General features: G+C 36.0%; 1 protein-coding gene across 1 annotated transcript in view; it reads right to left on the bottom strand.

Moving 5' to 3' along the window:
• The window catches only part of RFC1 (replication factor C subunit 1), a 35,167-nt gene that overhangs the window by 9,330 nt on the left and 600 nt on the right, over positions 1-25,237 (bottom strand). The window contains exons 2-13 of the mRNA XM_057371751.1: positions 20,342-20,470; positions 19,313-19,388; positions 17,092-17,211; positions 7,357-7,589; positions 6,544-6,618; positions 5,004-5,081; positions 4,590-4,677; positions 4,211-4,494; positions 3,054-3,161; positions 2,341-2,520; positions 1,867-1,971; positions 413-809 (exon numbers count right to left, since the gene is read on the bottom strand). Of these exons, the coding sequence (XP_057227734.1) occupies positions 413-809; positions 1,867-1,971; positions 2,341-2,520; positions 3,054-3,161; positions 4,211-4,494; positions 4,590-4,677; positions 5,004-5,081; positions 6,544-6,618; positions 7,357-7,589; positions 17,092-17,211; positions 19,313-19,388; positions 20,342-20,470 (1,873 nt within the window). The remainder of the gene's footprint in view (positions 1-412; positions 810-1,866; positions 1,972-2,340; positions 2,521-3,053; positions 3,162-4,210; positions 4,495-4,589; positions 4,678-5,003; positions 5,082-6,543; positions 6,619-7,356; positions 7,590-17,091; positions 17,212-19,312; positions 19,389-20,341; positions 20,471-25,237) is intronic.

Below are 25,237 nucleotides of genomic sequence, written 5' to 3'. Positions count from 1 at the left end.
AAGCCCTTTAGACCTGCTGTTACCCTGTATCTTCACCACTGGCAGTGCCTAACTCCTTTTGCTGAGGAAGAAATCAATAGCCTCACCTAAAAAGGCCATTTTAGATACATCACTGCTAGTTATTTTGGTTTCTTTTGTAAATATGAAATCTAGGACTTGTGAAAAAAAAAAAAACCAAACCCTTGAGACACATTTTTATGCTCTTTTTTGAGGTGGGGAGGTGGGTAGTAAATGAACAACTACTTCACAAAAAAACCCCAGGCTCAACTGCTGCTAAAAATTCATCCAACTGTAGCCTTATTCCCAATTTCTAAAGTTGTTCTGCTRCCACCAAGGCCCTCACTGGTCCAGGGAACCAACCAGTGTGATTAGYATGGAAGAACACAGAGAAAAAGTTAACCAGGCCAGTCACCTTGTCCATCTTCCAAGGTATTCCTGTGCCAATTTCTGAGCCATCGAAGCAGTTTATTGGCGCAGCTTTGCTCACCCTGCTGTCCAATAACTGCCTTAAGCGATACAGGCTTGTATTTATCTACCCAYAGCAATCTCTCTGATCCATCTTCATTAACCTCTGAAACCAAGTTCCCCTTAGGTTTTGGGGATTCTTTCTCCACTGCAGTCTGACGTTTAAAGTCYGTAAGCTTTCGAACAGCAGCGGTTTCCTTCTTGACAGAACTCACAGTATCTTCTTTTTCTGGAGTAGACTTGTATTTCTTATTATTAGCTTCCCTTTTGCAGGGGCTAAAATTCCTTTTTCCAGCTTCAGCTTTCTGTGGTGACTTTTTAGGTCTTGCTTCCATTTTCTTTGCCTTAAGAAAATAAAATCAAGAAAGTTAAAAAGAAATTAAAGAAAAAAATATGGTAAAAAAACCAGCATGTTTACTTACACAAATTASAGGAGTGCTTAGAAAGTGACAAAGCTTATACATTGATTAAAAAAACTTCAAGAGCAGATAGAGAAATACTCTCTGAGAAAKAAAGCACTGCTGAACACAGTGTCACTGGGCTCTATAGCACAACCCACAGAAAAGAGGCAGGAAGTGTTCTGGTCATTCCAACAGCAGTCTCCTTACTCATGAAGCCTGAGGTATCATTATACAACACTAAACTGAGGAGTATTAGGTTGAAACACATGGGACAGACACCCATGAAGCTCTTGCRAAACAACACTTGCAGAAGTTGTTTAATCAAAAACTATTCAAATGGAGTGAAAGTGATCAGCAAACAAAGTTGTTCTTTATTAGGACACTAATAGGATCTTCACATAAATAAGTCATGTCTAGCCCTATCAGAAGTACCAGAACAACAGTGGTACTGAATGCACCACATGCTACAGCTAACAGAGATGTATTACCATTTTATCAGCCACTACAAACTAAATTTRAATGTGCACAAAAAACTTGTTACCTCTTTTTCGGTATTGCCTGAAAAAATCAGCTTTAATGTTCTTSGTTCAAGTACCATATAAAGACAAGATGTGTTATGTATGCACATAATTTACATACAGTTGTCCCATATTTACATTACAGTTTTAAACTAGGCCTGTCTGTATCAGTCACAATTACTTATTTCAAACAATATACAAATACTCATTGCTTGAACCGGATACATCTAAGCRAGATGCAAGCACCCACTCTGCCAGGTATCTAAAATGCAGAATAATGTCGGAGTGGGAAAGCAACCTATAGCTCCAAAGCAGTTTGTCTTAAGCACAAACATAAAATTTTCACTTTCAATACCTTTAACCTAGAAAGTCAAACTGATGATTGTAGTGTTACTATTATTGGAACAGAAGATAAATTCCTTTCAAGTAAAAACAAACCAAAGCAAAACAAACCAAATCCCCAAAGTTTATTATAAACATACCTCTGTTTCAGCTGCCAGCTCATATTTGGACTTCTTGCCTGGCATAGTTCGAATAAGATCAAACAGACCATCCTCATCAATAATTTTTGTACCTAAAGTTGATGCCTGGAGCAAAAGAAAGATTTAAATGTAAAGTCAAGTTATTTTAGGAGTTACAGAATGCATTTCAAAGTGTTTTCCAGTGAAAACTATGAGTAGGAACACAACAAGAATAATTATATATATATATATATATATGAATATAGATATATATATGAATATACATATATATATATATATATATATATATATATATATATATATATATATATGAATATATATGTATGACCAGAAGCAGAAACAAAACAAAGCCATCAACCACTCAGCAACCTTTCATTTTAAACACATGCTGAGGCATGGATACTGGAAATTACCAGTTAAGACAGGAACAATTCAGTCTCACTTTGCCTTCAGCCAGCACASGAACAGGCTCACCTTCTCACGTTTGGCCTGGCCGCAGTCTCGTCCCAACACCAGGTAATTTGTCTTCTTGCTGACATTGCCCGTTACTTTTCCCCCGTAACGTTCAATCAGAGACTTGGCCTCATCTCTTTCAATACACTCCAGAACACCCGTAATTACAAATGTCAGCCCTTCCAAGCAGTTTTCAGCACCCTGAAAACCAGAGCATTGCAGAAAATGCCATTACTAATGCAATTCTACCAAATAGCTCTTCACCGACAGCTTTTTTAAGCCTCTACCATGTCAAGTACCCTGTGAAACTTTAAAAATAGGACTAATCATACCTAGCTGGGTAATAGTTCTGAAAGTCCAAAAGCCATTAATGGAATACCTGCCAACAAAACTTCACACTTTGTTTACCTGACTGATCATACTTGCAGCACTCTGTGCTTCAAGTGCAGCATGTCAGTCAAATGAGTGACAGCAATCTTGAACTCTTAAGACCAGTAACTGCTTTTGATCATCATGACTCCCTAAACCAAGYTCTGAATATAATTCTTGGGTACAATTCCTTACATTTAGTCACTGCTTTGCACTACAATTCAGGTTTTTCCAACACATGCTTCTTACTGAAAAAAAAAAACCAGTCTTTGAACAGTTTAGTCAATACCTGTTAAACCACTTACAGCAGGAAGTCTATGAAACACTCCACATTATTTATAGAATCCTCCTGTAGCCAAACTTACCTGAGGTATCTCTTTGGAACCCAGTGCTTTTGGACCCTCACGATTAAGGAAGCTTCGGTAAGCCTGGTAATTGTTTCGCTTCTTTTCMGAGTCCTCAGGACTTATAGACTGGGTCAGAAGAAGGGAAAAAATTTAATATATATATTACATATATAAAAACAGCAAAATAAACCCAAGTATCACAATATGAAACAATTTCATGCACCAAAGGAAAAGCAAGTTTTAATGCTTGTTTTTTATCTATTTATATGCAATTCTGAAGCTTGCTTTGCTTTTGTTGCTTGTGTTTTAAGGTATTTTTTCTTGTTTCTTTTAAAAATATTTAAAAAACCTAAGAGTTTAAAACATATGTACCCATTGTTAATTGTCAAGTTTCTGCAGATTCATCTATTGCACATGTACATAGTCACTTAATGCATAAATTGTCACTTTAAATTCACATCCTATTTAATTTGAGATCTACACTTACATAAAAGTAGGAATACTTTTAAGAGACACTTAAGTTTCTCAGTCAGCAAACTGTTAAGAAYGCATCTCAAAAGGAGGAGAGCAAACTCTCCCTTCTAATTACAACAATTACAAAATGGGATATGTCATACACTATGATTAATAAGTGCATTTTAATGTTGCAAGTAACAACCAGTGTTCAACAAATACAGTTACTGATTCAGATAAAATAAAACCAAATTATATTCCTACATAATGTATCAATAATAAGAAAAAATAGGAGACTAGGTATAGAAATWTAACCCCAGAACAATGCCACCTATCACTCTAACCAGAGAACAGATCCTCAGGGTCATCACATTCACATAGACAGTAAGTTTTCACTCTAAGCATTGGAATTYCTGCATTCTGAGATTTTTGTAGAGAAGTTAATCATGGAAGAGCACAGAACTGATTTTGCAGTGTACCTGTACACTTTAGAGAACCTCAGGTCCTTTATGTATTTAATTTACACTTTTCCAGCTAATTTCTTCCTCACAGTTTTACAACTGCTGTAAAGAAGGAACTCACAGCCTTGCCAGAATACAAATCCTTAAAAACTGCCCAGGGCACTCAAAGTACCAAGTTACAACAGTGACACCTGTAATAAATGAAAACTATTTTCCTGCAAACTCCACCAAGACATCTAAATTAATTGTGACGGCTCCTACCTCAGACTTCTTGGGAGAAACTTTCTCCTTCTTTGGTGTTGTCTTCTCTTCTTTCCCTGAAGCTGCTTTTTCTCTTGATAGTGAATTTTGAGCAATCTCTTCCTTTTGTTTCAGAGACCCAAGCCTAGAGCCACGTTTCGAAGGCGAAGTTGTATCAGACGCCCCTCTTGCTGTTTTACCATCAGATGATTGTGGGGATAAATGAGAGCCTTTTGACTGTTCAGATTTAGTCTGTGGCTTTGCTGAGTAATTCCTGGCTGCATTGGTTGAATCTGTTGCTGTCACTTGAAGGGAGGCAGAGGGACAAGAGTTTATRTATAAAAATGTATCTCATTAATATTACAAATCAGTGCAATGCTTTTCAGATTCTGTGTCCTACCTCTTCCTGACTGCTTATATCCTGCTGCCATGTTAGGGCTGCTGGTGGTGTCCAGTACTGTTTGCTCTCCTTCTGTATCTCTCCGAGCCTAAATAAACACACAATGSCGAAGTCAGGGATGTGTGTCCCAAGCTACCACTGGGAGACAGCAACACATTTCACTCAATTGTGACTAGAACTTAAAACATCATTCCAACAGAGGCATGCAGCACACAGTGTCGGATTAGGCAGGACACCCTTTACTGGGTGAGGAAAAGCCAGGAGGTATAAAAAAGGTGAGTGTGCTATTTCCATGAAAACACCTTTTTGCTGTTTTTAATGCATTTGTATGGAAGTCTCAACACAAAGGCATCTAAGTAAGAACAATTCCAGCAATTCAATTCCTAAAAGCTAAAGTTTAAAAAGAATTCAAACCTTTTTCTTCTGTGGTGTTTCATCCAACATGGCCAGAGTTCTAGCAAATTCCTCATCTTCATGCAGCTGTCTCTCCAGCTGAAAGAAAAAAAGATGTTTAGGCTCATGCCTAACAAGTTCTAACTCTAGAACATCTTTTAAAAACTCTAGGTGAGCACATAGCTAGAAAAAGGGCATCCTACCAGAGACAAATAAATTTCTGGAAATAGCACTGAAGAATTACTTCATCCCCCTAGCAGGTAAGACTAGTTAAAATTTAGTGAGAAAAATGGATTTGTTGCACTAGAAAGATTACTATGCCTATATGTTTTCAAAGGAGCTTTTTGTTCATATTTTTGATTGTTGTGTCCCTTTTCTTTTAAACAGTCAAGCYTTGAAGGCAGCACCTCAAAACAGCCTTCAACAAGATATAACCTGTTGGCTTTATCAAAAACAGTCCCAAAAGACAAGTATGGGACAATAAYAATGCCTGTTAAAAATTATGATGTCTCCAGAATGAATGTTTTATTCTCATTTGCTATTAGCAAAATACATATAAAAWGAAATTCTGTCCATTTTGGAGAATTTAACTACTGCCCGTTGCCCTGCTCTTACAGTCAGTTCTATTTACTTTAGGAAAGAAAGTATACTTTAACTTTCTATTATTTATACTCATACAGCTGATTTTCTCTGACAGAAGAACCAGTAAGAACAAATAGTGCACATAACATCTGTGAAAGTTATTTATTAATTGCAAAAAWCCCCACCAAACTCAGTTTGGTTTCATTTTTATTTCACTCAATAACATAAACGTGACATCTCCAGTGGTAACGGATCTTTTGGTTTCCTGTCCAATACGGTAGCTTGGGGAAAACCTTTTCCATTCCTGAACAGTGCGCATTATCTCCAAGAAATACTGACCATTGTTTCAACAAGAGAAGAGACTGTTTAATTTTTAATAGATTAAAGTTGGATTCATTTACTCTCATCTTTGCCTTCAGAGGTATAGATTTGTCTGTACAATTTCAAATTCCCACAAATATATGTGAGAAACCAGATTTTCCCAAAAGCAAATAAATATGTATAAGTGCACCTGTCCCTCATATGGAAAAGGTACTGATTCAAACAGGAAAGTTTATGACATATAATTGAGAAAAATATCAATGACCCTTACAAGAAAATTCAGAAGACAAGTGAAACAGATCATGGATGGCAATGACTTAATTTTTCACTCCAGAGAAAGAAATAAAWACCCAAACACCATCAAAACATGAGGAMGCAGAAAGTGAATTCAGTGTGAAAAGCAGGATTATTATAGGCACATCAGCTGCAAAAACAAAGTCTGGATAGAGAGAAAATAAATTAAGTGATGTATTCTATTTACATAACTGAAATAATGCCTATAAAAATAACTGTGTGACCATGCTTGCACATATTGATGAACTTTATTACACTTATTTATAACACCCCTGGAAAGTACATCTTAATTTCTTAAGGAAAAATCACTTTAAGTTAAACAAACAGCTCTTGATATAGAATATTAAATTGGTGGAGATTTTACCTCTGAATCTTCTTCAAGCTGTAGTTGCCTAGCAATGGCCTCATCATCCAGGGTGCTGTCTCTGCTTTGTGAAGGCTACATTTAAGAAAAAAAGACCAAYCATTCAGTTACCCCATTACTATGTCAATTGTAATAATTTAATATGTACAGATTCCTTCTGTATGCTTCTAGAACAGGAYTGTGAATGAGACATGCAACATATAATTTCCAGCTCTCTAAACTAAACACTATTAAATAAGGCTATTTTCAAGAGATTTTATTATTCAAAACAAGACCATGCTATAATATAAATATCTCAATTCTTCAAACAATGCTGAACATCTCTGAAGCTGTCACAGTTGGCCCACTTGAAAAATAAATCAGTAACTACACAGAGAATTTTTAAATTCCTCCATACTTTACTTGGTGCTTTGTCATTCCATGAATATGTGTGCCACAAAGCTTGGGAAAACAACCCTCTTCCTCTCCTGTCTGCCCTCCACCCACAAATATAAGCTATCCCTTCTTCTCACTGACCTCARAAAACTTAATGAATTTCAAATCTCTATTTCACTTGAGAAGAGGCCATAAAGAAAATATACTACCTTCAAGTTTGTGCTCTCTTATCTAACATGGAAATGCTACTCCAAACTTGTATTTGAGGACTTGACATGCACAAATGCATCATCAGAGCTGACCTTCCACCTCAGTAAGCATTACTAAGTAACAGGAAGTCGGACCAGCAGTTAAGTGCTTCCTTGCAGTCATTAAACTGCCCATTCTGATCTGCCATCAGACACATGAGCAGCCTAAAGGAACATCCTCAGTACTCACCTCTTTCCTTTTACTTGCTACCAGTTTCTTTTCTGACCGTTGGACACTCTTTGTCCCAAAGTAATCAAGTGCAGAGGTGGAAGTGTATTTCACTGGAGAGAGGGGTTTGCTTTTAGCTTGTGGTTTTACATCATCTTTTTTCACAGCATTTGTTCCTGGGCAACCAACCCCAGATGTCCCATTCTCCTTCGGTTTCAGGGAAATCCTTTTATTGACAAAATCATCTTCTTCATCTAAACACAAAGAGTATTCCATTACTCCTGGTACACAGAACTCAAGTTCTAACAATGGAACAGTCAAKAGAATTATTCTGAAACATTACATCAACTCACATCCTAAAAAAACCGCTATAGGCATTCAGAAGGTATTTTAAAAAGGGCTGAGTTGGACAACACATAGTATTTAAACCTTTAATAGCATAACTCAAGTGTGAATTGATTCAGTACTGAAATAAYAAAACAACATTTGTTACTTGTGCTCACACATTATCTCTCTATTAGAGAGGTTCACAAAGAATGCCTTCCCTTCCTAAATTGGGTAAACAAATAGAAGATCTAGAGCACTGAAATTTGAATTTTCTCCTTAATTAATGAATGTCAAATTGAACAGCACAACTCTTCCTTCACATTTTATGGGCAGTACAAAGGCACATTTATTTTATTACTTTATAGTACTCATCAGCAAAGCACCTAATGCAGACTTCGTAGACATGTATTCTTAAAAATCTCTCACTCTTACATTATAAACCAAGGAAAAATATCAGAACATTTTACTATTAAAAAAAGGATTCTTGGATAAGCTTCCTAGTTATTTTTAAAGTATTGCTCAAGTGTTCCTAAAACATTCATCAACTATATTAAAGTATAGTTGATGAATGTTTTAGCAGAACCACTTTAATGCCATTTTTTACTTTTTCCCATTTAGTCAGATTCTGTGAGCTATTCTACTGGCCTTACATCTCTGCACTTAAATACACGCTCCTTACAGTACAGGAAAAACCATCTCAAAGAAAGCAACCATTACACAGAACACAGAAATCATACAAGGTCAGAGCCAAGAAAAAAACAGATTTTTCAGTTTGAAAGGGGGAGGAAAAGTGGAGTATTCACAGTGTTACTAAGAATTAGTCCACAGACCACTGAATAAAATCTCAATCTTTCCTTTTCAGACTCTTCTATAATACCCCGGACATGGTCTGCCCAGCAATGAAAAAGAAAGAGGCTTTGACAGACATTTATTCATTCTGAACTCTAACTGTTCMTCCAGTCAARCAAACAAAAAATGAATWGCAAGGACTTCAAAGAGTTTTATGTCACGTTGTGAAGTCTTACTGACAGTTATACAAATGAAACTCTCTCAATAAGGCACACAAAATCCTACATATATGATTGCCACATGACTAGATTAATACAACACCACAGAAGACAAACATCAATGGACAAACTTCTGACTAGTGATAAAAGCATTATTTTTGAGAATTTTTCTACAAACTCATATAGTGCAAATAAACGGAGAGAAAATCCCAAAAATGAACACTAGACACAGTAATAAAGCAGTGGAAAGACTTGAGAGGAACAGAGAGTTTTATTTGCATGCTTCCAACTGAAGTCTAGTTTTACTTTTCTCAAAATAGAGATGTTTTAGACACTGACCTCAACATATCGTAAACACAGATTGTTCAAAACATCTGCTTTTTAACAGAACTTAAATTGACAGCATTATCACAAAAACATGTTCCTTTTCCAGCAACTCCTAATTTAAATCCCTGCATTTCTTTTCATACAAAAGTCTGTTTTCYTACCAATTCCCTAAATTTAGAATATGTCATATGTCTGTAATAWATTATTTTTGTTGTATTCTAGACAAAGATGAAGGGAAAGAATTATTTTTTGTTTCACCTGTTCTCAACAGATGGCAGTAATAAGAGTGCTCTAGGCATCAGCCAGAGCCTCCTACTATTCCTACCACTTGATGAATACCATAAAGTAATAAAATAATACTTCCTAGTTCATTCTACTACTGAACTCTTACTAGGTAGAATATAATGAGAACCAAGCAGGATTCTGCTTATTCCTGGGAGAGGAAGTTCAGAGTGGGAAAAAACTAACACAAAGGTGAATCTCTAAGGGGGTACCTTGGTTCAGCATTTAAATCCAGAACGCCTAAAGATAAAAATTTATCTGTGACAAAGTGACATTTTAGCCACGTCAATTCACAAAGCAATATATGGAAGAGAACATTCAAGTCCCGGCCCTCAGCTGACAGCAGCAAGTTTTACACAAAGCTAAAGGCTTTACTATTCTCAACACAATTTATTTTCCCTATGTAAATCTATTACTACCATTTAGCTCAATTTAACAAACTATGATATGTCAGGGAGATTCGGACACTAGACGCTTTAGACTCCTAATTTACAATAGTTTCAATTCTGAACAGGAGATTGCTTATCTCAATCTCAAGAATATTTTTGGTTCTTTAAAATTTTTCTGTTTAAAGAGAAATAGATTCCWACAMGTAAWGTCTACTATTACTGGAAATCAGTGGTTAATGTAGATGTAATTACAATTATTTGTCCTAAGATTATACGAATCCTATTCTGCTCCCCTGCTCCCAGCTCTTCTTAAACTAAGGACTGCTCCATGCTAAAAAAGAGTTTTTACTTATCATTATTGTTATCAGAAAACATGTATGCAATACTGATTATTTTTCATTATTCACTTATAACCATTTAAATAGCAACAAAAACCAACAGGATATTGCTTTCTCTCAAGTAGAAAGAAGAAGAGTAAATACAGTAAGATTCTAATAAAAAGTATATGGACTCAGGTCATTTATGAAGCCAGTGCTATGTATTATCAAGCGTTAGTACTTGGTTTTAATTATGTTCCAAAAAATTACAGGATTAGAARCATTTATTGACTGAAAGCAGTGGCTAAAGACAGACAAGAGACTCACTCATGAACAGTCATTGATAAAYGTAAGTAAAGTGAGAATGAAAACATGGAAGTGGTCATTAGTAAACTACAGCAGCCTGATTCTACTAAGTGGTTTCAAAAGATGCTTTAGGATACCGACACTCAGGCCACAGTTTCATCCCACGTTCAGGAAATCCACTGGCCTATCATAAATTCACCCCATCTCCAGGCACTCCCCTTACTTCAAGTACAGAAGAAKATCAACTTTTTCAATAAAACTTAATGCTTCTTCCTTGAAACAAACTGCTCCCACACACCTACTGCCACAGAAGTTAACAGCAGAGTAAATCAGCTTCATGCTTCCAGTCTCCTTACAAGCATGAAGGCAACTTCATTTACAACTTTGAAAATGTCAAGAGAGTCCTAATATTGCTACTGCACTATTCAGGTCACTATTTCCTAACACATGATCTGTAAAAGGAAAAAGATGTGTTTGYATTCATACAAACAAGCCAATAATTYGTGGGAAAATACAAGTGAAAAWTTGGATTTTAWCTTGTACAAATTGTAGATTAATTGCATTCTTAACAGCAATTGCTSGGCAAACCTTGAGACAGCCTTACACAGGGGCATGGACTTCACCAAAAAATGGGAATCAATTTCATCCTCAACTAGATGACTTTCCTGTTGTTAAATCTTTTGATAGCAGAACCCAATTATTCTAAGAACACTACTTCCTGTTTACACTGATGGATTTTTCTATGCCATATAATGAAAAAATACCCTAAACATACACTTCTCTTTTTTCTACGACCAGCTCTGAACTACAAACCCAAATAAAGACCATATATTCTAGATGAAGTTTCTGAAAATTTAAGTGGATGTGGCAAAGAGAAAGCTAATCATGTGATCAATGGAACACACAGGCAGTGACAATCAGGAGACTGCTTTTAATTATTTTGTATGTAAACACTACACATGAAGCAGGAATCTATTATGCCAGGCAATGGAGGAGGACAAACTTCCCTAGCAACAAACAACTGTCATCCTGGGGGCCTTAAGAGCTACTCTATGACGTTAAAGCACAGCTGGCTTATATTTTATATACTTTTCCAGCAGCAGCACAATTAGGTTAATAAACCAATGCCAGCAGGTCACTTGTTTGTTATTGCTATTCCTCTTTCTTATCCTCACCCTTTCTCAAAAGACTTTCACCTGCTGATTACTGAGCAACACCCGCAGCTGTTCACTAACTGAGCCTGATAAAAATTATCTACGCTGTTTAAAACATTGTTTAAATTCAGATCCTTTTTAAAGACTTGGRTACAGGAATGACTTCAGACAATCTAAAAGGGGAGCAATTTATTGCAGCCATGAACCATAACAAGCAGCATAGGTCAGATTCTCAGAGGGCCTTCAGAACAATGTATTTTATTAATTTATTTTTTCTGTATTGTTGAGTGAACAGAATATCATGTTCTGATATTCTAAACATGAATAGAATAGAATATTTAGAGAACATTATTAGAGAATATAATTCCCTGGTTCCTGCTCTGTTTAGGATACAAAATATTTAAGGCAGGAACAGCCTCTTACTATGATGTCACAAAACCAAATATAGGCAGGGTATCTACAGGGTACTTATTATGATGTATGCTGAATTGGCATTTGTAAATTACTACATAAGGATTTCTATATGGAGCTAAAGGGGTATATCCTAAAATCATTACATCTACATTACTTGTACAAAATTATAATATTCTGGACATTTCAGTTTCAAGGACATTGCTTCTGCACAAGTACTTAAAACAGTTCCTGTCCTAAAGAACTTGCAATCTCCAGCAAGAGGCATTGCTGTCTAAGCTAAAATGAGGGTGCAGAAAAGAGAGTTTGTCTACACTCCTAGTATTGACTTTATTTACTTTAACTATGCACTTTATTTACTTTAACACTCTCARTGCCTGGCAGGATTGAATTTTGTACTCATCTTTTGCTTAAAGTAAATCTTTAAGAAGATTATCTTTAAGATAACCACTTCTCAAAAAAGTCAGCAAGTCTATTCCAACTCAACCCCTGTAACTCCTTCCAAAGAACAGATGCTCTGTGTGACTAGCAAAGTGTATTTTTCCTATCTTTCTTCTCATTAAAAAAAGCTAGTAGTTCCAGTCTACATTTAAAAATGTAGAAATTATGCCATTATGTCACTTTAGGTTTTTCATTACATTTCTYAAAGAGTGAATTGATTTCAGATGTACTACAAACATGCACTTCAAACCACAATTGTTAGCACTTGGACTATATTGATACGTCAAGGTTCTGTGTGTTATAAAAATAGAAAAGCTTATCTGCACCATTTCACCTTGACATCCCTGAAATGGCTTTGCCTTTGGATTTTTCAATTATCAAAGCTAACTTCAAAAAGCTGCCTCTACTTTATTTTYCATTTTGAGGTTCAAAGATCTAGGGATACAAGACTGAAATGCAGTTACCTGCCATATCTTTATACACTTGAGCATCAAAAAGCATAGCCTTTGATATCCTTGGTCCAATACATACCAAATAAAATGTCTAGTCTGTATGCTTAGTTTTGGGAGCATTAAAATACAAGCGAAGGATGAATGTATTTAAACCACAATAAAATATCTTAATCTCCAAACCCATCAATTATAGCAACTCCTTCCAAATGAAATGCTTGCACTTGCCATAGAAACAGCTGTGTGTATTACCACAGCAAGCAATTAGAAGTGATCAGTCCATTAACTTGTTCCAGCTTATTATTATTGAAGGTTTTCTTCACTTGAGCAGGTTATTTTTCTATAATAGTAGTTCACAAAAGCAGATCTGAATCCCTGCCATGCAATGAAATTTCATGTTCTGGTTTAATAGTCTAAAGTCACCTGCATGACAGKAATATTCAGTAATTCCACATAAGTAATTCCACAAAAGCAAAAAAAGTAACTTAAAGCAACCTAGGCAAGTACAAATGTGCTATTTTTTCCATCTGCAGCTCAGGCAGCTTGGCTTACTGAGCCTCTTGGGATGCAATGTTCCGTTTTCAAACAAGATCAACCAGTGTAGAAGAAAAACATAAACATAATTCCTCCTTTTGCATTTTGAACCAATCCAGCAGATTAAGCATGTTAAGACCAATTACTCTGGCAGCTCAATAATGAGATCTGAAAGAGAGAAAAATRATCTCCAGCATGGATAATGGGAACAAGTGGAGGAAAGCAGCAACATCTTGAACTAACACTGCTACAGCTTGAAGAGCTGCTACAGAGACTAAATGAAAAGTATTTTTTTATCATGTCCTGCTATGTTTGAAATACAGGCAGACAAGTAATTCTGAAGTTTTCTGATAAATTAATCCTTTTTAAAATCAAAATTATATTTATTTCTCARTATCACTACTACCCTAGTTTCCATAGAAAGAAAAAAAAGACAACTTCTATAAAAATAAGGTTATATTTTACTTCATCCACATCTCTGRTTTACACTTACGCTCCTATTCAGGGAGGTAATTACTATCATACATTTACTATRTTCGTGCAACACTCCTCTCAACTCTTGAAGAGTTTGAGTACAACAGCATATTTACTATTGCATGACCCTTATGTTGTACTGCTGGTATTCCCAAACTTAACCAAATTAATTTTAAATGGACTTATTCCTAAATAACTTTTATACTGTCCTGTGCAATACCTATCCCTGCCTCTTCAGAGGATTTCTGCCAGAACCCACTCTCATTCCTCAAGTGCATTTCAAAACTCCTGTAAGGTTCAACCACACCTTCCCAACTGACCTTTCACTTTAGAGGGAAGTTGGTAYACAGAGTACTATTTTTCCCCTCCTCACACTTTTACCTAAATACTGCATTTTCCATAAGTAAGTAGAATGCAAGTATTGCCCAGGAAGTGYCAGTAACAGTRKTTTTTTTTGCCATTAAATATTKCAGTGCAAGACATACTCATTCACCRACAAYTTGCTACTCATTTGAACCTGTGCTTGAATGTGGGGGGGAATCTAGTGTTTTTGCACCAGTATTACCACTTAACTAATTTTTTGTCTGAGGTTGTTTGSGTTTGTTTGGTTGTTTGCCCATCTCCTATATTCTCYACATTAAATTAGAGAATTAGCTGCTTTTTTTTCAGGTGGCTTCCTGGATTTTTTTTCACTGACTGCACCTCTTCTTCTGAATCTGTATTTTGACCACAATGTACATTTCCTCCACACATACATATGTATGTAATAGATCATGTAACAGTCTACATTCAGCAAGCACCTTCACAAACTATTCATTTTGTCCTGTCTTCCAAGCTGTAAGGAATCCACTTTCTAGTAACCTACAGAACTCCTCAGTTCCTACCACACCAGTTTTTTTCTACGTTTATAAAAAATTCAGCCTACCACTACAACAAGGCTTTTCTATTTCAAAAAATATTCAAGCAATCATGGCAATCGCTACATATACATGATTACCTCTACACAATGTATATGAATGATTAAACATTCACTTCAAGGTTGCAATTCCTGCTCAATAACCACCTGTGATGAAATCAGATGAGGTTCAACAAACCACATTAATAGGTCACCTTCTACAAAGTTCAAGGTTCCATACATCACTAAATAATACAAGTCTTATTTTAACAAGTAAAATGAACATGTGGATTTTTCCCAATCCCGTAAGACTGTACTACCAACAAAAAAAGGTTCATTTTTTTTCCCCTTGTTACTGGACAGAATAAGGTCATTTTATCTTTGGTCATCATTAAACTAAATATTTATTTAGATTAAATGTATCAATGCAAACAAGGTAGTTCTTGTAGAAAGAGCAACTATTCTTGCTTTGTTCTTTAGCTTTTAAAAAATTAATTTGTKCACAAACCAACAAGAAACAAAGCAATGCAATAATCCAGATGAGTCTACTCTTACACAAACCAAAAGGYTGATTTCCTCAAACACTTTTAGAGAAAGCTGTATCCCACACAGTTATATAGAACAGCTGGAAAGAAATTCAAGCAACAAAAGGAAGAAAGTTTCAAATTAAATTCAAATATAGGTTGAGGCAATTGACTACCAAACTTCTACTGACTTCTGATAGCACAAGGCACTTTCAAACACTGCCATGGACAGAGTTCTTGAGAACGAGATTCTGACTTTTGAGTGAGTCCAAACAGCATATCCTTCATTTCAGTTTTCAGCTCCGCAACAGTAAAAACAAGAAAAGGAAAAATGCCAACAAATTTTGTTAGGACCTTTTCTATCTATATTTCTGTACMCCTGTTCTTGTAAAACATATTTATTTCAAGCCAATAACTTTATCAATACCATTTAAATGCACTCAGCTTGACAGCGCCTTTAAGCTGAAGAAACAATTTACAGAGATTAAATATAAACAAAACTCAAGCATTAAGTCTCAAGGTTATAAAGGCATTGTTTTAAAACACACGRTTAGGTTAAGTCAACCCTGTGTGTACATAAAACTCTTGATAAGAGCAACCTTGAGCCCAGGGTTTTCAGAGGTTTCACTAATAACCTTGACTAGTGCTCCCCATGGTATCCCTRTGCAGAAAAATTTGCTTACACCACTGGCAATTGCATAATAAACCTAAATATGTACTGTTTATTCCCCAGGAATTTGATCATTTGCCTACTCTGGAATAAATGCTTWTAAAGATCCTTTTAATTAGGAAAGAGGTGTGGGCAAAAAGGTCAAATGAAACAAAGTTTTGAGTAAAAGGATAAATAAAATTAATAAAAGGTTCATGTTGTTTTGGAAAACAACTCATATGCAKATCTGACATAGGACAGCTGTATGCCAGGTCAACTATCTAGGACAAGCAAAAGAAGCACAATGTATTTTAAAGACAGAGATTCTGAAAAGACCCCAAGATGGAAGGAGGTTTATAAGAAAAAAAACAACCAGCTGAGCCACACTTCTAATGAAATACTGCAGCAAACAACCTGCAGCAAACAACCTCTTTTTGTTTTAAAAATCCATAGTATGATTATAGGGAGGCAGTGTTTATGTTCAGCAATAAACTTACAAAAAAAAATACTACCATACCTAGGGAGAGCGTCCACTCTTCCAAAGCAAGTATAATAAAATTCAGARGGATCATAGAAGTACTGAAATTCTATCACTTAAAATGCATGTTTTACCAAAATAGATTTTGATTCAAGTCTGTTAATTCAATTACAGTTTCTTCAGGAAGTGCTGTGGCTAGTAAAGAACACCAGAGACAAATACAGAAGGCAGAASACAGAAGTTACAGCTTCAGCCCAACTCAGCTGCAGAAGTTCAGGCAACCACTGCAGCAACTGAAAAAACACGTTTGTGTTGAGAAATAAAACACAAACCCCACGAACTTCTGTAATCATGAACATATCACACAGAGATTAGATACGGAACGTTATATCCCAAATAGAATAAAAATCCATGTTTTCAAACCTGCAGCCAACAGTCATTTCAAAGTGTGCTAGTGAGAAGCTCACCTACATTAAAGGCACTTCCTTAACTTCTTCCCYTAAATCTGGAATTCTTTTAAGCAAGGAAGCACTACCTCATTAAATTACAYACCTATTTAAATCAACTTGGGCCACTACTCAACACCTCCTCAGTTTTTACCCTGCTCCWACTTTACAGTACTTAAGGCTAATCTTCTGAAGTGTTTTTGGTTAACTTTTTATAGGAGAACATAATTTGTCTTCCCTGATACTAGGTTTTGTGATTACATTTGAGTATATCAGTGAAACAACCTATCCCAACGTCACAAAACCCACACCATATGAACATATAGTGATATATTTCTTCCATTACCTGTGTCTGAAATATAAACAACAGGATCCTGCTTTAGAACTTTACCAAGTTTTGAAGTAGCTGCTTTTTTCTCAGGTGTCTTCTTGGATTTTTTCAGTGACTGCACCTCCTCTTCTGAATCTGTATTTTGACCACAACATCGATAAATGTRGATTTCCTCCACATACATACACAMTTTAAGTAATAGATCACATAACAGTTAACATGTGTCCACATAAATTCAGGTTACTGAGAAAGACTCCATATTCCTACCATATGGTAAGAAGCATAGCTTGACTTTTCATTCATCATGTAAATGACTACATGAAAATTTGGTCAGAACTCGGTCTYGACAGTATTTTTTGTTTACATGACAATAAATATTTTCTTTTTTATTTCAATAACTGCTAYACCTGTATAACAACCTTTCCAAAAAGAAATGCAACTATCAAGAGTACCAGAGAGGTTTACTTCAAAAGAAAACAAAAACCAGAACAAAACACCCAACACCAAACCCACAAAAAATATAATATTGTGTCAGTGTATTCCATGAAACCTATTCCAAAAACTATCCAGGCAAAAAAAAAAAAAAAAAAAAAAAAAAAAAAAAAAAAAAAAAAAAAAAAAAAAAAAAAAAAAAAAAAAAGCCCTGATGTGGTACCTTGATTCTTCAGGAGAACACTAGTGACTTGCCACTCACATCACCAACCATTCTCCACATCCCAAAAATTGTCAAAATGACAGATTTATACTACTGTGGATTATGTATCCCAGCATCCAAATGAATAAGCAGGACAAACTGAAGAAGCAGAGACAGCTAACAAGTGTAAGAGAGGGCTAACCTTCAGAGTCTATCTCTCTCCATGAATTAGACATATATATAATGATTACGTTAAAAAAACAAGTGGCTATAGTCAACTGACTTGAGTACAGTCACTGCACAAAACAAAACAAAACAAAAAGCAAAAACCAATCAAAAACAAGCAAAACCAGAAACAAAACAAAAAACAAACAAAAAACCCTACCAAAATCAAACCAACTAACCACTAGCACACAGTTTTCCATCTTGAAGAGCTTAGAGCAGTATTTCTCTTTTTCTCTCCTACTTCCAAAGGGTTAGAATTYGCCAAATCTCCAAGCAATATCAGTACTTTAAAGGTAACAGTTGAGTTATATATTAATTCTGTACTCCTACTGTTCTTCACTGCTGAACARGAACTGTTTATAAAACATTTTACCTAACATTTTATTTAAAGATTTGAACATACGTTTCTGTATATAATAGCATTATGATATTTTTGTGTGATACTTTTCTTCAACAAGAGAAGCAGTCTTCTATAAAAAAACYGCTTCTAAAAATTCAAGCCAAAATCTTTGGTAGGAGTCAAAAATTGTAGGAACACCTACAATCTTTTCTGCTGCTTCACAACAATTATTCAGGATTCAGAATAGCATCAAAGAGGATTTAAATTACATAACAGCTCAGAAAATTTCATTKTAAAGCTTGACATTTCTAGTTTAATGGAACATCTTGACATGCGAGGGTYTGGGTTTTCTTGTTTGGGGGATTTTTATTGTTTGGATTGTGTTTTAAGATATAAGTGCTATAAAAYGCATTTCACTTACYATAATATTCCAAAGAATATTTTCARAATGTGATAGTTTCAAATTATATTCTGTGTGTTCCATACTGTAAAGTTTAACTAAGGAATAAATATTTATTATATTTTTTTAACAGAAAGGGACACATATGGAAACCCAAGTTTGCTTTTAAAACAATCACCTATATTACGTTCAAGCAATGCACAGAAATGTGAAGTTATAGTATATAATCAGCCTCCTGTACCTACTGTAGGATGTTATTTATTCTTAATAAAKCTGAAAACCTAAAACATTCCACAATGTACACACCATCTCCCAGTAATAAAAAAGTTCCCAAGTTTTGCTAAAATTTATTATCTGAGTTTCCTTTTTTGTGGGTTTTTTTGTGTTTTTAGGTTTGTTTTTTTTTTAACAGCTATTTTGTTAAGTTACTTTGCAGTGTATATTACATACATGGCATTCTTATTATTATCAAACACATTTATCCATAAATATTTAYCACCAAAAATGTTTTAATTGCATTGACTAAAAAGAATCACAAAAACTCACAAAAACTTTCAGATGTACAATTTACCTAAAYAACCTTGCATGCTAAAGCAAAAAATACAAAGGAATATTCAGAAACAACTGTGAACGCTACCTGAATCATAGATTATTCTTCTCTTCTTTTTTRTCTGCTTTGGTTTGGAATCATCTTCACTGGGTGAATTCTTGACCTAAGTGTAACAGTCCATTGGTTCAACCATTAAACAGATCTTTTCGGCATTTAATCAGTCATACATTCAAATTTACAACTTTCAAAGAAATTCTAACATAAATTATTTCTTTCCCAATATTACATTTACAACAAGTCATGTRCTAACTCCTGCCTGGGAGAGGGCAAGATGCAGATCAAAGAAAATTAGGAAGAATTTTCACATTGAAATTATACAGTCAGAATACTTAAGTTRCATCTTACTTCCAAACGGTTGTATTTCACATTAAACATTCCATCCTTTTAGAAATCTTTCCCTTCCTTAAGTGATTTTAAAGCTAGCTTTAGCCATTGTTTTCTTCTTTATACAGCTCAGATGATTAACATGYAAATGGTCTGAAACCAGAACCCAATCTAGTTTTAACCTGTCATTTCAAAGAATTTGGTCAYTGCAGCAGGTTTAGAGAAGTGATCCCAACGAACACAATGTTAATGTTTCCTGCACAGGTGTTAAAACACCTGGTTAAAAAAAACTGGTCAGCAGGCACTACACCACAGACTTTTACCTCATTTGTAAGCATGGCACCTTTATGATACATGCACTGTGCATAAACCTCAGTTTTATTACAATAAAAATTACATAAGCAAACCTACAGAGAACTRTGGCCTACAGTTGAAACAACTTCAAATATATCAGATTGTTCTTACACTAATATTTAAACCATAAGAGCTTCTACCTTCGACCTACAAACCAAATTTTTAAAATCAGAGATTTTCTTCACCACCTACAAGGTTTTACTGAAAGAAGCTCATTTTAATTGGTAGTTTCCTCCCATGCCTATAAAAACAACTAAYATATAATGTCCATTATTTTAGTATACAAGAACTGTTACTTAAAAAAAAAAATGCTAGATACACAAACAATCCAGCATCAGAGAAACCAAACACTTCATAAATATGAAGAGCAAAACTAACCTTAGTCTCCTTTTCCCTTTTCTTCCCACTTGAGTGTCCTTCACCATTTTTAATTTTTTCACTCTTTTTCACAGTCTCACATTCTTGTCKCTTTCCAGAAGGCACAACACCAAAGAATTTCCGGATATCCTAGTAAAAGGGAAAACAGATTTATGAATTTTTAAATACAGACAGCTCTTTACATTACAAAAYAGCAATGCACTTAAGTGACCTTCTCAGCAGCTCCATCACATTTATTGATTTTGAAATTTTGTTTACAGTTCAGAAAACAAAGCCCAAACAGTTAAACATAGCTGCTCAGACACCCACACCACCTGACCTTTGAAGCATGAAAAGGTTTATTTCTTCCTTAGCTGGGTATCTTCATCAATACATACTGCAAGACAAACCTCCACCAGCAATAAAATACAGTGGCTTAAGACAGATGTATTACGAGAATTTTTTTTTTCCAACTAATTATMACAAACCTAGACCAAAGTATTTCTATAGTTAAAATGATCAAACAGCAAAGTAGTGTCCAATGCAGAAAGACAGAAAAGGACCGGGAACKTGAAATACTGAGGTAGTGGCACATACTATATTCTACCTCTTACAATTTTTAAGACAGTAACTTGCACCTCACTGAAAAACTAGCCAGCAAGAAACTTCTTAAATTTAAATAAAGAGCAACACTAAGATCTATTTTGTTACTTTATTTTAGTACCTGACCACAATACAGCCATAACAAGCTAAGTATATAAAATCAGCAGCTCAGGCTTAATTTTAGAAAATCACTATTGTACACACAGAATCAAATCTGACTTCTGTTTTAAAAATCTAGAAATCCAGATTTTTTWAAAGAMATTGAGAAAATAGGTACCTGGGTGGCATCACTACCTTCAAAGGTAGCAGCCATTTTAAAGAAAGAACATACCTCCGGTGGCCTGAATCATACACAGCAGATAAAGGATGGGGCTCAGCACTCCACTGTACCCAGCTGAGAGCTATTCCCTATCATGGAGTTCAGCTGGCTCTTCTTTATCATTACAGGCAACCACAAGCAAAGTAGTACATTCTTAGGAAATTGGCATCAAGTCTGACTGATAATAAGGGGGKTTTCTGGCTCTTCTCTTACCAGTCATGTCCCTGTCAGTTTGGATTTAGGGCTTAGAATCAATGGTACATGTAATGTGAATGCATAAACAAAAGATGGGACATGCATAGATTCATTCAGCACAATTAAAACAATTTTCTCAAACTGAAAATTGTTTCCTGTAAAAATTTAGATTCTTTGTGTTTTAACTGCATATATTAATATGGATTCAGACTGAAAATCATTCTTCCTCAATGTGACTCCATGGAACTCATGTCTYGAAGCACAGATTTTTAACACTCTACTATTTTACATATACTCCTACAATATAAATGCAGCACTATATGAACTMTGAAATTTTGACTACCAATACCTAMAGCTAGCAGGTTTGAAGAGTGCATCTACTTTAAAAKTTGCCAAGTAGATTTGTGGACTTGATCACTCAATTATACTCATGATTACTGACTTTTYAGGCTTAAGGTAACATAGGCAAGAGAAAAACAAGCCTCATTATATCTTTTATGTAGCAAAATAATTTAAATGCTTACTTCAACACTGCAAAATAAAGTGACTTGAGGGTTTTAATAGTTCTTATTTTAAAGCTTAAAATATTTGAGGATWTTAGATCGACAGTAAAGCTCTACTCATTCCATCATTTTAACTAAAAACCGTTAACTAGTAAGTGAGCTGCTCTGCAAATTACCATTCTCTAACAACTTCTGTTTTACCTGGAAATTGTTATGTGAGGGAATATAAATATCCCCAAATTACAGTCTTCAAGTTCAAGCTTGTACACTTTCCAAGTGGTAGCAGGGAATATGTGTCACATTGGTTAGCCCAGCTTAAAACCACATCYGCTTTATTTATTTCTAAAGCTTTTCAGCAGGCTTCTTCAGAGGCTTTTTAGCAAGAGTTATTAATCAGTATTTTCCCTCTAACTTGATTTCGAGTTTTGGATTCCAGTTCTGGAATCAGTTTTACTTTTAAAGTGCACATAAYTCTGGCAGAAGCTTTGTGGAACCTTTTGGTGTTTTGAGAATAGGCAATAGTATTAGATTTTTTTAAGATTTATACAAGGTCATGAAATGCAAACTTAAAATACACAGCCCTAAGCWACAGAGGAAGATTGACATCTATACACAACCTTCTTCACTCTTCCKCTATAAATGCACCAATGTTCTTCAGTTACCCCGCTCTTCAGAGGAAAAGGTAACCCTGCTGGCATAACAGATAGTGAATACAGAATTGCTAGGGAGAAAAGTATACCTCAGAGCAACAATGACATTACCTTTCAGTGAAGCTTTTATCCAAGAATCATGAAACAGATTGTTCACACCATTTATAAGGACAGATAAATTAATAATTSATTGCATAATCACAGAAATCAAGCCATGTGAGTATCTATCCTAACAGCTTAGATGCCAGACAGGACCACTTTCCTCCATCCTGAACTTATCTATTTAACATACTCTAGCTGACCTTCCTATTRGTACATCTATGCCATACACACATATATGAGAACAGCTGGTGGAAAATCTGTACATTTAGCTTTTATCTATGCTCCTTCCAATGAGGAGAGGCTGGAATTGTCAAGTTTCCTTCCAGGACATGCCCCMAAAAACCACAGCAGTGTGCCTTGTGGATCCTGGAGTTACCAGCATGACTGTTCACTGACCATAAGGCTAAAATTAAATAGGCAAGGCTATTTTGGTGTTGCTCCCCAGGGGTGCAGCAGCAACAAGACAGAACTTGGAGCAGTTCCACCTAGGTAGGAGGTGTCTGATCACTAAGAATGTCTGATAAATCACAATTAATCATGCCAGGCTGCAAGTTTTCTCTTGAAAGATTTCTGTCTGTGTGTTTTACTGGGCAGAGTAACACAAACAGAAACTGAAATCTATTTGTTAGGTAGCACAAAGCCTGGTAACTCATAGACTGTTTTTACAAGCCTAGTGTTCAATAAGACAAAATATTTTCCAAAGTAACATCAYCTAATCCAATTTGCACCTCAAAAGACAAGACAGAAAACTGAACTTCACCAACCYAGCTCAGTAAATTCACTAGAAAGTAATACATCTTACTTCAGGTACTGAGCGTCTCAATGAAGCCCTTACATAAAAAAAAAAAAAAATCATACTTATTTCCAGTCTGCCTATTTCAGTGCAATTTTTGCCCAGACATCAGCTCTGACATTTAGCACTTCCAGAACAATTGCACTAACTAAAATCAGATTTATACTATCACTTCAGTGAAACCAGTAAGACCTGCTTGGATAATCATACTTGAAGTTTATTGAAGTGGTAACTTCAAAAACTTCTGTTTTTCGAGCAGAACTTCAGAACTTCACAGTTCTGAAGTTCTACATTTTCAGTTCTAAAGTTGTAAGTTTTCAGTTCTGAAACAGTTCCAGCCRTAAAAGTCCCTCTCTGCAAGAGGAAACTGAAGAAATCCCTGCTCCTGGTGATTCATCCATTCAGGTGTACCAGTGTAGCTTGCTGCTTGGAAACTGGGTCAGGCCACTAATCTAGTGAAAAAATAAATCCCTTCTAATACAAATCAGTATTGTTACAGTTTGTTGTGTAACTCTGCACACATCAGTACAGCACAAATCAGAAGAGACTGCAGAACCAAGTTAATGGGGGCTATTTACATTTAGCACTACAAGAAAAAAGTTTGCAAGGGTGTGACATGGACTTCCAATATGTCCATGCAGTCACAACAGGCTGCACCTTTACTAACATCACTTAKTATTTCCACAGCTGCAGTGGTTGCACAGCCTCTTCTCATCAGCACTGAAAAAGGAATGGGCTTAGACAACTTTTACTCTTCCCAAAATGGTTGTCTTCCTCCCTTCTAGGACAAGGCCTGACATCGTGAGGCATGTGACATTCAGAAGATTATACAGAGAGAGAAAGCCTTTGTCCCGGGAAGATGGGAAAGGAGAAAGCAAACCTTYCAGTAAGATCAGTTTTCCAAAAAGGTGGTAACAGGGACATAGGAAAGTAGATTTGTCCTCATACAGAAATTTGAAGTCATCAGCCAGCCCAAACAAACCATAAAAATATCAGTTTAACAGTGCCAGGAGTCCTGGTGTTGACAGACCTCTGTCAGTACAGCAGAAGACTCWGATCCTATCACCCATCATTGCGGAGCACCAGGTGTAAGCTATAAACAAGCCTAAACTCTTTGGAGAGTCTAAAACTGAAGTTGCACCTTAACTCTCCAAATGACACCTGTAATTAAGTCAGTAAAAGGTGTGCACAGAGACTCCATCTAAAAGCAAACTTATCTGAGCCAGAAATAAGAGAGGGTACCATCTTAGGGTGGCTGCGTAGGTGAGCAGCACTTTGGAAAGCACAGGAACACATATATGTTGATATTTAAAATCTCTTTGCARCCTATTGAGGGTTGCATCCTTATCCATAAACAAGTGTCTGCTTCTAGACTCTCAAGCTCTTTTTTTCCCCACTCGAATAATCTTTCTGCAAAGACTGCACACATTCCAGGCCAGCAGCAGAAACGCCTCGTGTACGCTCCTGCTGGAATTAAAGGAAGAGTTAACATTCCGGCACACGGCGTTTACAGGTTAGCTCATCCGCATTCCTTCCCCGGACGAGCCCACGCTCCGCGCCCGCTTTCGCGGGGAAGGGAAGCTGGAGAGGCTCAGCCGCATCCCGCTCCGGCCAAGGCCATTTCCTCGGCCACGGGTTCACGTTCCCGGCACGGGTGGGCAGCCTGGGCCCCAGCGGCGGGAGCGCGGCGGGGCGGCCTCTCCTCTCCGCAGCAGCCGCTCGGGCACCGCGCAGGGCTCCGCGCCCGGGCCG

The sequence above is a fragment of the Malurus melanocephalus genome, unplaced genomic scaffold (genome assembly GCF_030028575.1).
Source record: "Malurus melanocephalus ecotype Western Australia unplaced genomic scaffold, MMel_1.1 scaffold_157, whole genome shotgun sequence".
In the NCBI taxonomy this organism is placed as follows: domain Eukaryota; kingdom Metazoa; phylum Chordata; class Aves; order Passeriformes; family Maluridae; genus Malurus; species Malurus melanocephalus.
The sequence above is the reverse complement of the archived record's forward strand: the minus strand, read 5'-3'. Positions and strand labels throughout refer to the sequence as shown.